General features: G+C 45.7%; 1 protein-coding gene and 1 long non-coding RNA gene across 7 annotated transcripts in view; both read right to left on the minus strand.

The window, feature by feature from the left end:
* The window catches only part of rhea (Talin_middle and talin-RS domain-containing protein rhea), a 411461-nt gene that overhangs the window by 190862 nt on the left and 208054 nt on the right, over positions 1-12545 (minus strand). For all 6 annotated transcript variants that reach the window (XR_013306466.1, XR_013306465.1, XR_013306467.1 and 3 more), the window contains 4 exons: positions 9520-9633; positions 8475-8609; positions 935-1069; positions 205-288 (listed from right to left, as the gene is read on the minus strand). Coding sequence is in view for 3 of the 6 variants with exons in the window: in XM_077628096.1 (XP_077484222.1) it covers positions 205-288; positions 935-1069; positions 8475-8609; positions 9520-9633 (468 nt within the window). In the remaining 3 variants the exon portion in view is untranslated. The remainder of the gene's footprint in view (positions 1-204; positions 289-934; positions 1070-8474; positions 8610-9519; positions 9634-12545) is intronic.
* LOC144094180 (uncharacterized) lies at positions 4848-5222 on the minus strand. Its single transcript, XR_013306468.1, has 2 exons — positions 5084-5222; positions 4848-5010 (listed from the first exon to the last, which is right to left on the minus strand). It is a non-coding gene; the product is annotated as an uncharacterized LOC144094180 (long non-coding RNA).

A 12545-nucleotide genomic window follows, 5' to 3' on the forward strand; every position in this document is an offset into this window, starting at 1 on the left:
AAAGTAGGAGGTTAGTTCAGCAAATGAAGTGGCAAATACTGTAGATGGTTCTTCACCCCTTGATCTAATTTCATCTGCCGGGCAATTTGACCAATTTCTTTTGTCCCGTGACGTGACGGTGAAATTAAGAAAAGCCGCCTTTCAAGGCCTTTCTTTAAAGGCAAAAAAAAGGGAAGAAGCACGCACTCGGTCAGCGACCCCCACCTGTGATGCAGCAGTCAGCAGCTGGGCCATGGAGGAGCCCACCACTTTGGAGGTGGCGCCCAGCTTCAGGGCGCACAGGTCGCTCTGCAGAGAGAAGCCCAAGCATCACTGCACTGCCCAGTGGTCTGATGCACTGAGTAAACATTACGAACAACCTGGGACAACACTCGCACATAGAGCACAAACTGACAACTGCTTACTCACCCACGAAATCTGTTCTTTTATACATTAATAAAGGCATGTGGTGGCTAAAACCAAGAACATACAAGGCTGCAAAAACAAACAAACAAAAACCATGGGGAAGGAAAAGAAAGTAAAACAAAGTAACAAGGGAAACTCTGCACTTGAGGCCTGATCAACACGACATCTTCAGCATGCCTAGCTCTGCTTTCTGACAATGAAACAAGGAGTGCTGACAAACCTCTCCCTGTACACTTCGTAACCTGTGCAATGCATCCGAGTGGTCATGTTCAGTCAATTCAATCAGTCCTTACCCTGTTAAGGGGAGACCGGGCCTGTCAAGAGGCTGAGCCAAAAAGACTGTCTTCTGCCCAATAAAGACTGCATAGAGTGTCTGTCAGGCCCTTCACTTCCGTTATGCAGCCCATGAGCACCTTTACCAACTATGCTATGGAGAGACCGATCACAAAGCTGAGACTACCCCACATCAAAAGTTTCGTGACACACACTGTCCCAGAACTTCACAGCAGCGGGTTTCAAACAGACTCACGTTTTCGCCAGGCAGGGTTCGGAGCTGGTTGGCCAGGGCGGCACGGCGGATCTCCACGAGTTCTTGGTCCAGCTCCCGGATACGATCCAGGGCACTGTCAATCTCCTGCTGTTGCCGGCCGCACGTCTCCTGGGCCTGGAAGGTGGGGGAGGACCTTTGTCACTACTCTGCTTATCGCTAATTAACTAAGGCTGTATTAATATTTGAAGCATCAAATAATTTGCAAATAGCAGTATTTGTTATTAGATTCAACTCACACCCCGCTTTCCTTCTTCAAACTATTAGAAGTTCATAAATATTCAGAAATTACGAATTTCTGCTCATCTAAACTCTCACTAAAACATTGTGACCTTTCCGAACGGTGGTATCTTGCACTTGTCATATGAGTTAACTTGTTCTTTCATGCCAAAGGTAGCATGGCTATACTGCATAAACGCGTGTGGCCCCACTTTTTTAAACAGACTTAAAGGGGCCATGACATGGTCGTTCTTCATATTGCAGTTTTCTGCTTCAGTAACTAATGCAAGAGCTTATGATTAAATTTCCTAAATTTGCCTGCCCTGGACGTGCTGTATTTTCCAAAAAATACGATCGAAATTGAGACCGGAAGACTCCTCCCACCAGCAGCGACCGCCATATTGAATGCTGTCGTGACGTCACTAGCACATGCACTGAGCAACGTCGTCTGCTCTCGTTGCTGCAATATGCGCAGCGAGCTCTCATTCCCCACTGTATTGAAAGAAATGAACCTGTTTCTTTCCAGAACTCTGCAGGTATTTCTATTGATGATTTTTTAACTGTTTTAAAGTTTTACTTGGAGTCCACTTTTATAACATTTGACCGGCGGTATTTTCTGCAGAATGCGGGCATTTGTATTGGATCGTGCGTTGCGCTGGTATTATGTAACATCTTTCTTTCACAAATGGACCAAGTCCTTCATCAGGTTTTACCGTCTAACAAAGTTTTTAAAGTTTTTAGATATGTGGACGATTTTTTGATTATTTTAACCAAGGACGCAAGCTTGAATGTTGCTGAAGCTGCACACGATGTTTTATCCCTGTTTAGACAACATGGAAAAGGCTTAGATTTTACATGTGAACTGCCTGTGGACCATTTTTTACAGTTTTTAGATCTTAAGATTGAGTTCTGGAAGGATCATGTGTGTTGGGCTTACGCCCCGTGAGCAAAAAAAGGACTTCTGCCATTTGACTCTGCGCATTCAAAGCTAGTAAAAAGAAGCATTGCTTCACTCTGTCTTGAGTCTGCACTAAAGAAGTCGTGTTCACAAGATGCAACTAAGTTTCGACAACCAATTGGCCTGGCTGGCTTCAGCCGGATTCCCTGGTTCGCTCGTGACAGGGGTCGCCGAAAGCCTGCTGCAGAAGATGAAGTCGAGGGCAGTGAGAGCTGGGGCAGAGGTCCCTCGAGAAGAGGTGAGACCTGTGGCGGTGCCGTATGTGCACAAGTTGACCCACAACCTGAAAAAGGTGGCGAGCAGGCATGGTGTCCCGCTCGTTTTCACAGCCCCCCTGAAGCTCGGAAGTGTTTGCCCCCGATTAGAAAAAAGAAAGCAAAAACAAAAAGAAACAGGCTGCGGAACCAAGCACGGGCGACAATTCATGAGGTGTACCGAAGGGGTAGTATATGAAATTCCCCTCTCGTGCGGTCGTTCCTATATAGGACAAACCGGGCGCTGTGCCAATGAGCGAATCAGGGAACATGAAAGAAACGTGGAACAAAATAAAGAGGGCCCAAATTTACCAAAACATATTAGATCCTGCCCTTCGTGCTCTTGTGAGCCATGTTTTTCAACGGTGCGGATTCTGGCCAGGAGTGACAATGTAAAAGCAAGAGAACTTATTGAAGCATTCTATATCAGCAAGAAGGGCAGTTTGTGCATCAGTGAAACGTCATTATCTTTATACAAGGCGGAAAAACAGTTTTTTGAAAAATGCTTATCGTGTACTACTTGATGTATGAATATGCTCCTTGCGCAGGCGCCGGTTGACTGTATATATAGGCATGTATGTGCCTTCCCCAAATTAAACCAGTTGTGAGTGGCGCTCTGTCTCGTTTCCTTCTCTTGTGTGTGTGTGGTTTTGGCACCTAAAAAGTACAATGTTCAAGTACCAACTTGCCCAACAAGAAGTCCTCTTAAGCAAAAAATTCGTTTTAAAAATATTTTCCGCACAGAATCAACTGAAAATTGGGGGAATTGTAATTTAACCTGCTGGGAATTAAAGGCGATAAGCAGGGTATGCGTGAAAATAGGCCATCATGGCCCCTTTAAGGGTCAATTTTGAGTGTGGCCCTTAAAACGTGTTTATGCGGTATTTGCAATAGCACCATCTACCCTGAAAAAGCAGTTGGCCATTACTAAAAATGAACGACAGACTGCCTTGGCAAAGCAAGTATCTTCCGCTGTGGCAATGTGCAAGTACAGTTAAACCTGGGTGTAACAAACCTTCATGTTGTGGATTTATGAAGTTTCTCAATTCCCCAATGCCGCCCTTATTGAAGCGTGTGTGCCTGCGAACTACACGCAGCGAAGGTGTTGCGATGGTTAACTTTGATATGAAGAACTTGCTACACTGACTATCTATTAGCTAGTGTTGAGGTACTTGAAATTTGAACACACGACGCGGAAGTTTCATGACAATAAGACATGAATTGTCATGAGAGGAACATCTTTGATCACAACGAGACCACAGTTGACACAACGTGACATACTCCAGCGCAGTCAGTGCCTCTTTGTGGCAAACACAGCAGTCTCTGCTGCTTTCGCTTTTGTAATGTCACACCACGAGGCACTACAGCAGTTCACGCATAAAAGAACAATAGGAAATAACAAGAAAAGACATAAGACAAGTAGTGCGCGCCCGACTGTTCGAATGATCCCGGCACCAAAAGCTGTCATACGTCGAGAGCGGGGATAATGGAGGGCATCACATCAGATGTCCTGAGGCAATGGTGGCGGGTGGACCGAGAGTGGGAACGTGCAGCTTGAGGCAAGTGCCTCGACAGCCAGTCTAGCGGTGGTGATGGTGGCGTGACCGCCCACCCTCTCCTCAAGCCCTGCCATGGCATTCCTGCTTCCTCCACTCTCCTAATCCCAGCCAAGGGCTGGCACTGGCTGCAGTCACAGTCACATTATTAGCATGATCGTGAAATGTTTCTCCACATTTACGACTCTGTGTAATGCTGGTTTATTGCCAACATTTTCACCATAACTTCAACTATACACTAAAAGCTTGTTAACACTTTCCTGCCCGCGGGAAAAGTGGTGCTGATTGGGTGGTGTCATTAATATATTTTTCTATTTAACAAAACTTGCTTCATACAGGAGTGCATAGTATCAAATTATAGAGGATGAAATTGTCTTCGCAATGGTATAAGTTTCAATCAACCGGCTTATTAAGTATGTGATCAAAAAAAAAATTATTATGAAAAAATTTGCATTCACAAAGAGAAAACGCACAAAAACATCAAAGTTTCTTCACACAAACAAAACATAAAAAAATTTCAGGATATAAGTTTTTTACAACAGGGACTGATGTAACACTGCAGCAAATTTCAGCTTTCCATGTACAGTATTCGCTGAGGTAGGCAAGGACACAGTAGCCCACCGACTATCGTGCCACCGCGCGATACAGTTCCTCGTTGCCGTGAAAGAGAGGTTTGCCACGCATGTCTCGCAAAGAACATTTTTCTTTTGTTCGACCTTTATTTCTTTGTAGCACAATTTGCAGTTTCGGTATTTTTCCATTTTTGGGGCTTGTGCTGCAGCACTTGAGGTTTGTCATCTCTTCTGGAGTGACCTCTCGCCAAGATCCATCTTTTTCGCTGTAGGACGATTTCTACAAGATATGCATCCACGCATACTTGTTCGTGTTCCTGCATATCTCACTGATGATTTTGTGGGGAAAAATAGGAGGAAGAAATCGACGGCTCTGAAGAAGCGCCGTGCAGCACTCCGGCGCGCAACGCCGAGGTCGACGCCTGGCTGTCTTCTAGCCGAAAACACGACTCTCTGCGCTGCCGGCGAAGAGCAATCCCGCCTGAAACACGGTGACACCCTGCAGATAAGAGTTGTGACCTTCAAAACAACCTGATCTCTTCCGACCAGCGCGCAGCAAAAGCGGAACTTACCAGGCATGGCTGTTGACGTTCCGGGTCGGTTTGACGGAATTTCACTGTCCGTGCTAAAGTCTTATGAACCAAAGTCGCCTTCTTAGTCATCACTGCTGCTGTTCCCGTGGCAAAAACGAGCTCACAGATGTATCACTTCCCGTGGAAACGCGCAGTTTCCGTGCAGCTGCGGCGCGCGGCGTCGCCGCCATGATGTAAACAAGGAGCGCCAGTCACGTGACTCCGAAGGGGCTTTAAAAATAGTCGCGTGACGGAAAAAACAAAATGCAAAGCAAAACTAAACGGAAGGTTCTCTTTTTACCCACTGGATGGCGCTAGCTGTCCAAGAACACTTCCAAAGCGGGAAAATACGAATTTGAAACCATCGATAGCGGGCTGTCGATGGGAATAGGCGCGGGCAGGAAAGTGTTAATTCAGACTTAACAGGACCGGGACAAAAGTTCGAATTATCCGATGTGTTCAAATTATCGAATAGCCTTGAAAAAACTGATAACCATTTGCATTACGGTACATGTACCGTATTTACTCAGGTAACGAACTCACTCGCGTAATGAACCCACCCACCCCCAATTTATGCCTATGAATTAAAAAAAAAAAGCGTCAGTCATTAACACTTCCCTTCGTTCCGCACAGTCACGGTCCAAAACGCATTTTTTGGCAGTGCGCCAGGATGTTGCGCAATGATAGCATCGATAACATCATGGTGTGTTTACCTTTTGACGCTAACTCTAGAAAGGGGTAGAAGCGAAATTTGTAGAGTGCCAGCGCGTGTCAGTTGTGAAAGCCTCGTTTTCAGTACGTTCGCCTTAGGGCGACCCACATGAAGCGAACTTGCACTGTGGATTTTGAGTGGCGCAGCGGAAAGCCGATGCATCGCCGCCGTGCAGCACCACAAGCGGCGGAAAACAGGCGGCTGCCATTAGACCGCTGCCACCAGGATTTAGAAATGGCGTGATTCCATATGCTTAATAAAATGCTAAAAAGAACAGCTGTGCATTAACAATTAAGCTATTATTTATTCAATGACGACAAAGAGGACCAATTATTCTTTGTGACCCTTTTCTGAACAAAAATAGTTAACCTGTTTGAACCTCCCGCGCTTCCTGACGTCAACCGACGCATATTAGCTAAGCCTAGCAGCTTTGAAAATCCAGAAGCATTCTGAAAATCTGGTGCATTTCATCGCTAAAATTTTGTGCTGCGGGCATCTTCAGACTAAGCGAAAGCTTCGTGCGACTTTTGTTTGCCATGAACATAAGGCACAGTGGCAACGACGAGTTCATGGTGAAGCGAGAGGTCGCTTCGGCAGTCGTGGCCATGTTGTAGAGGTGGGCGGAAGTCTGATGCTGTCGCGCCCTGATTGGTCCGCGCTGACAGCCCACGTTGGTAGGTTCCGGCCAGCGGCTGACCACCGGGCGATGCTAAGGCCAGCTTCATGATCGTGGCTGACTGCGTGCTTCCGTTGGCGACTGACGGGTGGAAGGATGGACGACACTCGCAAAGTAAAAAAAAAAAAGTTTTTCGCACGTAATTTGTAGCGCCCGTCCGAAGTCACAGCCTATCATGGGCGTTGGCTGGGACAGCGCCGAAAGTACTTATCCGTATTTCCAAATTAACAGGGCTCAAATTAATGAGTATTTAGTTGCGAGTTTCGGAGTGTGCGAGAAAATGAGGGTAGGCAGCCGCCACCGCAGCCGCCAAAACCTACCCTCCGGCGCCGCCGGCCATCGCGCCGGTGATGGCGCCATTTAGGCTTTACCCACTCTTCCACGGTTCTATCTGGTTCCACCTTCTGTCCCCGTTTAGGATGTGCGCAACCTCTAACTACGCGAAGGTGCTTTCTTTTTTTTTTCTGGCCACGTGCTGTGTGCCAAGCCGTCCAGATGTGGCAGTGCGTAGTTCGAATTATCCGTAGCAGAACCGACTTGCTTTCGAATTAATGGGCTTTTTTATACACAGATCTCTATGGAGCTTGGCCGGACCAAGTAGTGTACTTCGAATTATCCAAAAATTCGAATTACTGAGGTTCGAATTAACGAACTTTTGCTGTAGTTATTTTGTATTTTGGTTTCCGGTCTGCATTGTTCTTTTGAGTCTTAATGTGAAAGCTGCATATAACTAAATACTTGAATGTAAAAAATATTACAGGCTATTATCAACTTCGTTATACCCAGGTTTAACTGTATCAAAACTTGCAAAGTCACTTCAAACTTAGTGCCCAACAATGTGGGGACAGCGCAAGTAATGTGCCTGCAAAAGCACAGTCCACTGTGCACCGCTTCTGCTTTTGAGGAAAAGGGCAATTAAAACAACATGTCAGGCACAGCAAATCATGGTACTTGCAACTTGTCACAGTGAAAGACGCCAGATTTGTCAAGGCAGGAAGGTGCACATTTTCCCTGACTGCAAGTACAGTATTTACACAATTGTAATTGTAAGTCTGACTACTTTTTTTGATTTCAAGACTTGAAATGGGGGCGGAATTGAAACCAAAGCATGGCACCATAAATAAAGGCGAGACAAACGAGATATGCTACAGCGTGATTGCAAGTTTATGTTTGCTCTATGGCTCGACCGAGTAGCATTCTGGTACTCTGCCCACTTGTTTGGAAGGATTTTTCTTTTTTTTTTTTCCCATTTTAACTGAGCATTCAGCACTCATGACAGTGTCACTTGACGGAAGGGCCTCTGTTCCAATTGCGGTGGCACCGCCACTCGGAACGGCAGCGCTTCCGGGGGTGTCAGTAGCTGATGGAAGAGCCGACACCGCTCACGCAGTCTCTGTTTGGCTATGTTTGACGCATGCCACATTTTACCACTTTTTTATGCAGTGCACTGTCAATCGTCATTTGCGCTTCGGGGTCAGTAAGTGTTTGTCACTCGTTCACGGCTACATTCAAGATGGCTGTCATTCTTTACACCAAAGAAACAAACAACTGTGTGCCGGGCCGCAAGTTCGACATTTTGGAAAAAGTGATGCAGGTGTGGCGGCTGCAGCAAGGCAAAATTTTTAGCTGTTTTACGCGATGTCCTGGTACGGTTGTTTGCGAAGTGGGGGATTTCACTGGATGACGATGTTAGAACGACAAGCTGTGGGACTGCAGCATCAATGACAGCAGCAGCACTCGCAAGGACGATAATGCATGTGTGGACGAGTAGACCAGTAACAAATACGTTAAATTTTGGACTGTGCCCCAGGGCATGCCCTTCTCTCTCTCTCTCTCTTTTTTCTGATATGCCATGTGGGGTGTCAATTTACATGCGTGTAACTACGGTACTTATTTCGGCACAGACAGAGTCAATGCAAAAGACAGTGCGAGGCATGCCAAGTATAACCCTTCTCATTTCAGTTTCATATGGATGAATGACGCATGTGAATGCGGTGACCCACCTTGTCCAATGCCATGCGCAGGTCAGCGAGGGCCGAGGATGTCTGCTTGGTGGCAGTGCTCAGCTGCATGGCACAGGCCGGCTCTACAATGGTGGGGACGCATCCCTTGGACGCTGACACCATCTGGCTTGCTGGCTGCAGCAACCAAGGAAATGCACTGCTGGCCACAGAGTTGCCAATGGCTGTTGCCTTGTGGCAGTACTGCACGCACATGCGGTACTGCACCACACTGCTCATCTAAAAATCAAATAAAGTTGTCATATCGCTGGAAATAAACATTGCTTTGGGATGGTGTTTCGTAAAAACGAGGTTTCCGTTTTAGCAAGACAGTTCACGTGCCCCAAACTTTCAGCGTAGAGCAATGTAACAGCATATGCTGCCTACAAAAGATGACCCTCCCATGCAGATGTTTCAGTGCAAGTCATAAAACGATGCAACCTCATGCTAGTGATAGAGCCCTACATCATCTGCAACATGTTGGAAGACTCATATTTCTAGTGCACTAAAACAAAGGTAGAATGAACACACTAGAAAAGCCACACTGCAAAGCGCTGACTATCGGTTCAGAAACTAACATGCACAGCAAACATTTATCCGAGCATGCATAGCTGACATCACAACTGGCTGTGCTCACAAGTCATCGAACATCATTTCCACGCACTCCACTTTGCATTCCAGGTAATAATATATAACTGGCACGTGCGAAAATGTTGAAAAGCCTGCCTATACATTGCTGGAATGTAAAGTGTACATTTGGAAGCGAATTTCTGAGATGTGCGAGTGCTGCCAGTGCAGTGTGCAAAAAGCCTGCTGCAGTGAAGAGTTGGATAAAACTTTGTCCGATCAGACATTGCTCTGGAAGTGAAGAAATGTAGTCACCGACCTGTGTGTGAACAAGGAACCCTTATGAGCACCCAGAAGTAGATTCCATGTTCCCCGACTTGGTCGGTAACAGTATTTCTTCACTTCCAGAACGTTGCTGTGTGCAACAAATGCCAAGTTGACAGTCGGTAGGGTATTGTAAGCCCCCAATGAGCTAGCCCACCGGTAGGAGCTCCTGGCACGAGGTGAGCAGCTTGTGGTGAGCCACGGGGTTGTCTGGCTCTGCCACTGTGCCCTTAATGCCCTGCACCACACGGGGGATGACGCCAGCCACGTCCTGCACAGGGCATCCACGCAGAGCTTATCAGCTAATAATGCTCACCCTTGTGCAAACACACTCAAGTGGGCCGCCCAAACAAGCAGCACCTTAAAAGAAAGAAGGAACCGTGATACCAGGCACATGGCTGGAAGGAAGGAGACGACGTGTTAAAAGAGGCCACACAGATAAGGAAGCGGTCTCAACGGTCTTAAGCACTGTGCCATAGTCATGCTTCATAAATTTTTTGACACCGGGTGTACACAGCATGCAGTAAGCATTCATCAATTTCAATTTTACAGGGGTGCACAAAAAGTTCACGAAATTAAATGAAACCTAAACTGAGGAAAGTGACGGAAAAATTATCACACTAGGTTGTGGCATTTCATTTTATTTAAAAACAAAAAAAAAAAGCACTGTAGTAGAATGGAAAGTTGGGCGAGTTGGTATGCGTTCATTTTGGGTGGAAAAAACAGCGCGAAAGGGACGGAAGACAAAGAAGAAGGAAACCACACGGTCGAGCGCTGACTCACAACTATTTTTTATTCAGAAAAAAACAGACATTTATATTTAAAAAGTCACATGACTTGACGTCACTCGCGCACATGCCCAGAAATACAACAGTCTAAGACTATATCATGAGTCAAGATTAAAACCTTACAACGCGATTTTAGAACTCTGTGATTAACCGAAAAAACACGAGACAGCCAGAAAAAACAAAGGTACTAAAAAAACAAAGGTACTAAAAAAACATAACACAAATCATGTGTTGTCAAGAAAATCGACCTCTTTATCGACCATCAATAAGGAAGGCTGACTGGCGCATTCATCCCGTCTTTTCCGAATGTGATATGCCTCAATGAGCTCCCTTGTCGTCTTATCTCTATGGCGGAATAAAATACGTGTGCGCGCAACTAGAGGTCTGCATACTTTCTTATTTTCAATCTTGCATGCTTCGCAGTGCTCTCTTAGATGCGAATAGTTTGAATCTGATAGTGAACGAAGATGCTCCCTATTCGCATCTAAGAGAGCACTGCGAAGCATGCAAGATTGAAAATAAGAAAGTATGCAGACCTCTAGTCGCGCGCACACGTATTTTATTCCGCCATAGAGATAAGACGACAAGGGAGCTCATTGAGGCATATCACATTCGGAAAAGACGGGATGAATGCGCCAGTCAGCCTTCCTTATTGATGGTCGATAAAGAGGTCGATTTTCTTGACAACACGTGATTTGTGTTATGTTTTTTTAGTACCTTTGTTTTTTTAGTACCTTTGTTTTTTCTGGCTGTCTCGTGTTTTTTCGGTTAATCACAGAGTTCTAAAATCGCGTTGTAAGGTTTTAATCTTGACTCATGATATAGACTTAGACTGTTGTATTTCTGGGCATGTGCGCGAGTGACGTCAGGTCATGTGACTTTTTAAATATAAATGTCTGTTTTTTTCTGAATAAAAAATAGTTGTGAGTCAGCGCCCATCCGTGTGGTTTCCTTCTTCTTTGTCTTCCGTCCCTTTTGCGCTGTTTTTTCCACCCAAAATGAAAAAAAAGCACTTTAGATTTTTTCTTGCAATGGAATCAATGCTACTTAATCACTCACAGTTGCAATAAGTTCAAAGCAAGGGTGTGTAAATACCGTATTTAGTTGCATAGTTTGCGCCTGCGCATAAACTACGCACCTCCAACTTTCTACCCAGAGTACTAAAAAAAAAACTTTTACTCGCACATTTTGTGCTCTCTGCTGCTCCAGATTACCAGCATGTACGTGGGTGCGTGAAAGGCAGGCTTGGAAAGATCGGCGCAGCCATGTTGCCGTGTGCAGTTGTGAAACCTGCAAGTGGCGAGGGCATGAATTTTGTGCTGTTTACCCGGCTCGCTTGCGCTGGCAGTCACCTTTCCGGATGAACTGTTGTGCGCCTGAATCCAAAAATACCAAATTGTGTTCTGTTTGGTTTGCCCCCTAGTCTGCTGGGCCGCAAGTGAAGGCACAGTTTTATCTCCTTTGCCTCCCACTGCCAGCTTCACGATTATATCGCTACGCGTTTACTGCTTTGAGCTGTACATGCGGTGCCATGTCATCCTGCGGAGAACTATATAATGTGCGGCGGGGCAGGAAGCGGTACGAGGTTTACATTTGGAAACATTTTTTTGGGGTCAGCAAGGCGAGCGAGTTGGGGCGGTCAATGTATAGGCAGCAATGTACAATATAACAATATATATTGCGCGTTATGACCTTAGTATAGTTTTTTAGGACATGCTAAGAAAATTTTCCAAAATTTTTGCAATAACTTTTTGAAGCCTTAATTTAAAAAAGTGCCCAAATTATGCGAGTAAGTACGATATCTGAAATTTCAAATAGTTTCTTAATAGTACTTATTATTCGATCTGCACCATACTCTCAGAAATTACGAATTTCTTATCCATCTAAATCCGTGGCAAAACACAGCGACATTTCCGAGCAGCAGTTATCTACTACACTTGCCAGAAGAGTTAACTGTTCTTTCCCCACAAAAATGACTGTCAGTATGCAGCAAAAGCTAGCGAACAGTAATGCTAGGCTTGCATAGAATCAATGCGCTGATGGCCATTGGGAGCTGCCACTGTGCATTCGCGGGTTAAGTGCAGTATACCACGCGGCACTCTCACTGTGTTGTGCCATGATGCAGTCAACAGGCTGTGAACCTGACGAGCAGCGATCCTCATTTTTTACCACTACGATAAGAGATGCGGCGCACACGGAAGCGGCCACGCTTGCGTAGGATAGCAAAACGGGCGCAGGTTCCACAGGACCCAGCATCATCCTTAGGCCTTCCCCACACCTGCATGCTTTCTGCTGGTTCTACCCTGTATAATGGAGATTAGCGAAGAGTTCACTGTACAAAGAAAGAAAACCAGCGCAAAAGACGGAGACACAGAACAGGAACACAGGACGACGC

Source organism: Amblyomma americanum, chromosome 6 (assembly GCF_052857255.1).
Source record: "Amblyomma americanum isolate KBUSLIRL-KWMA chromosome 6, ASM5285725v1, whole genome shotgun sequence".
Classification (NCBI taxonomy): domain Eukaryota; kingdom Metazoa; phylum Arthropoda; class Arachnida; order Ixodida; family Ixodidae; genus Amblyomma; species Amblyomma americanum.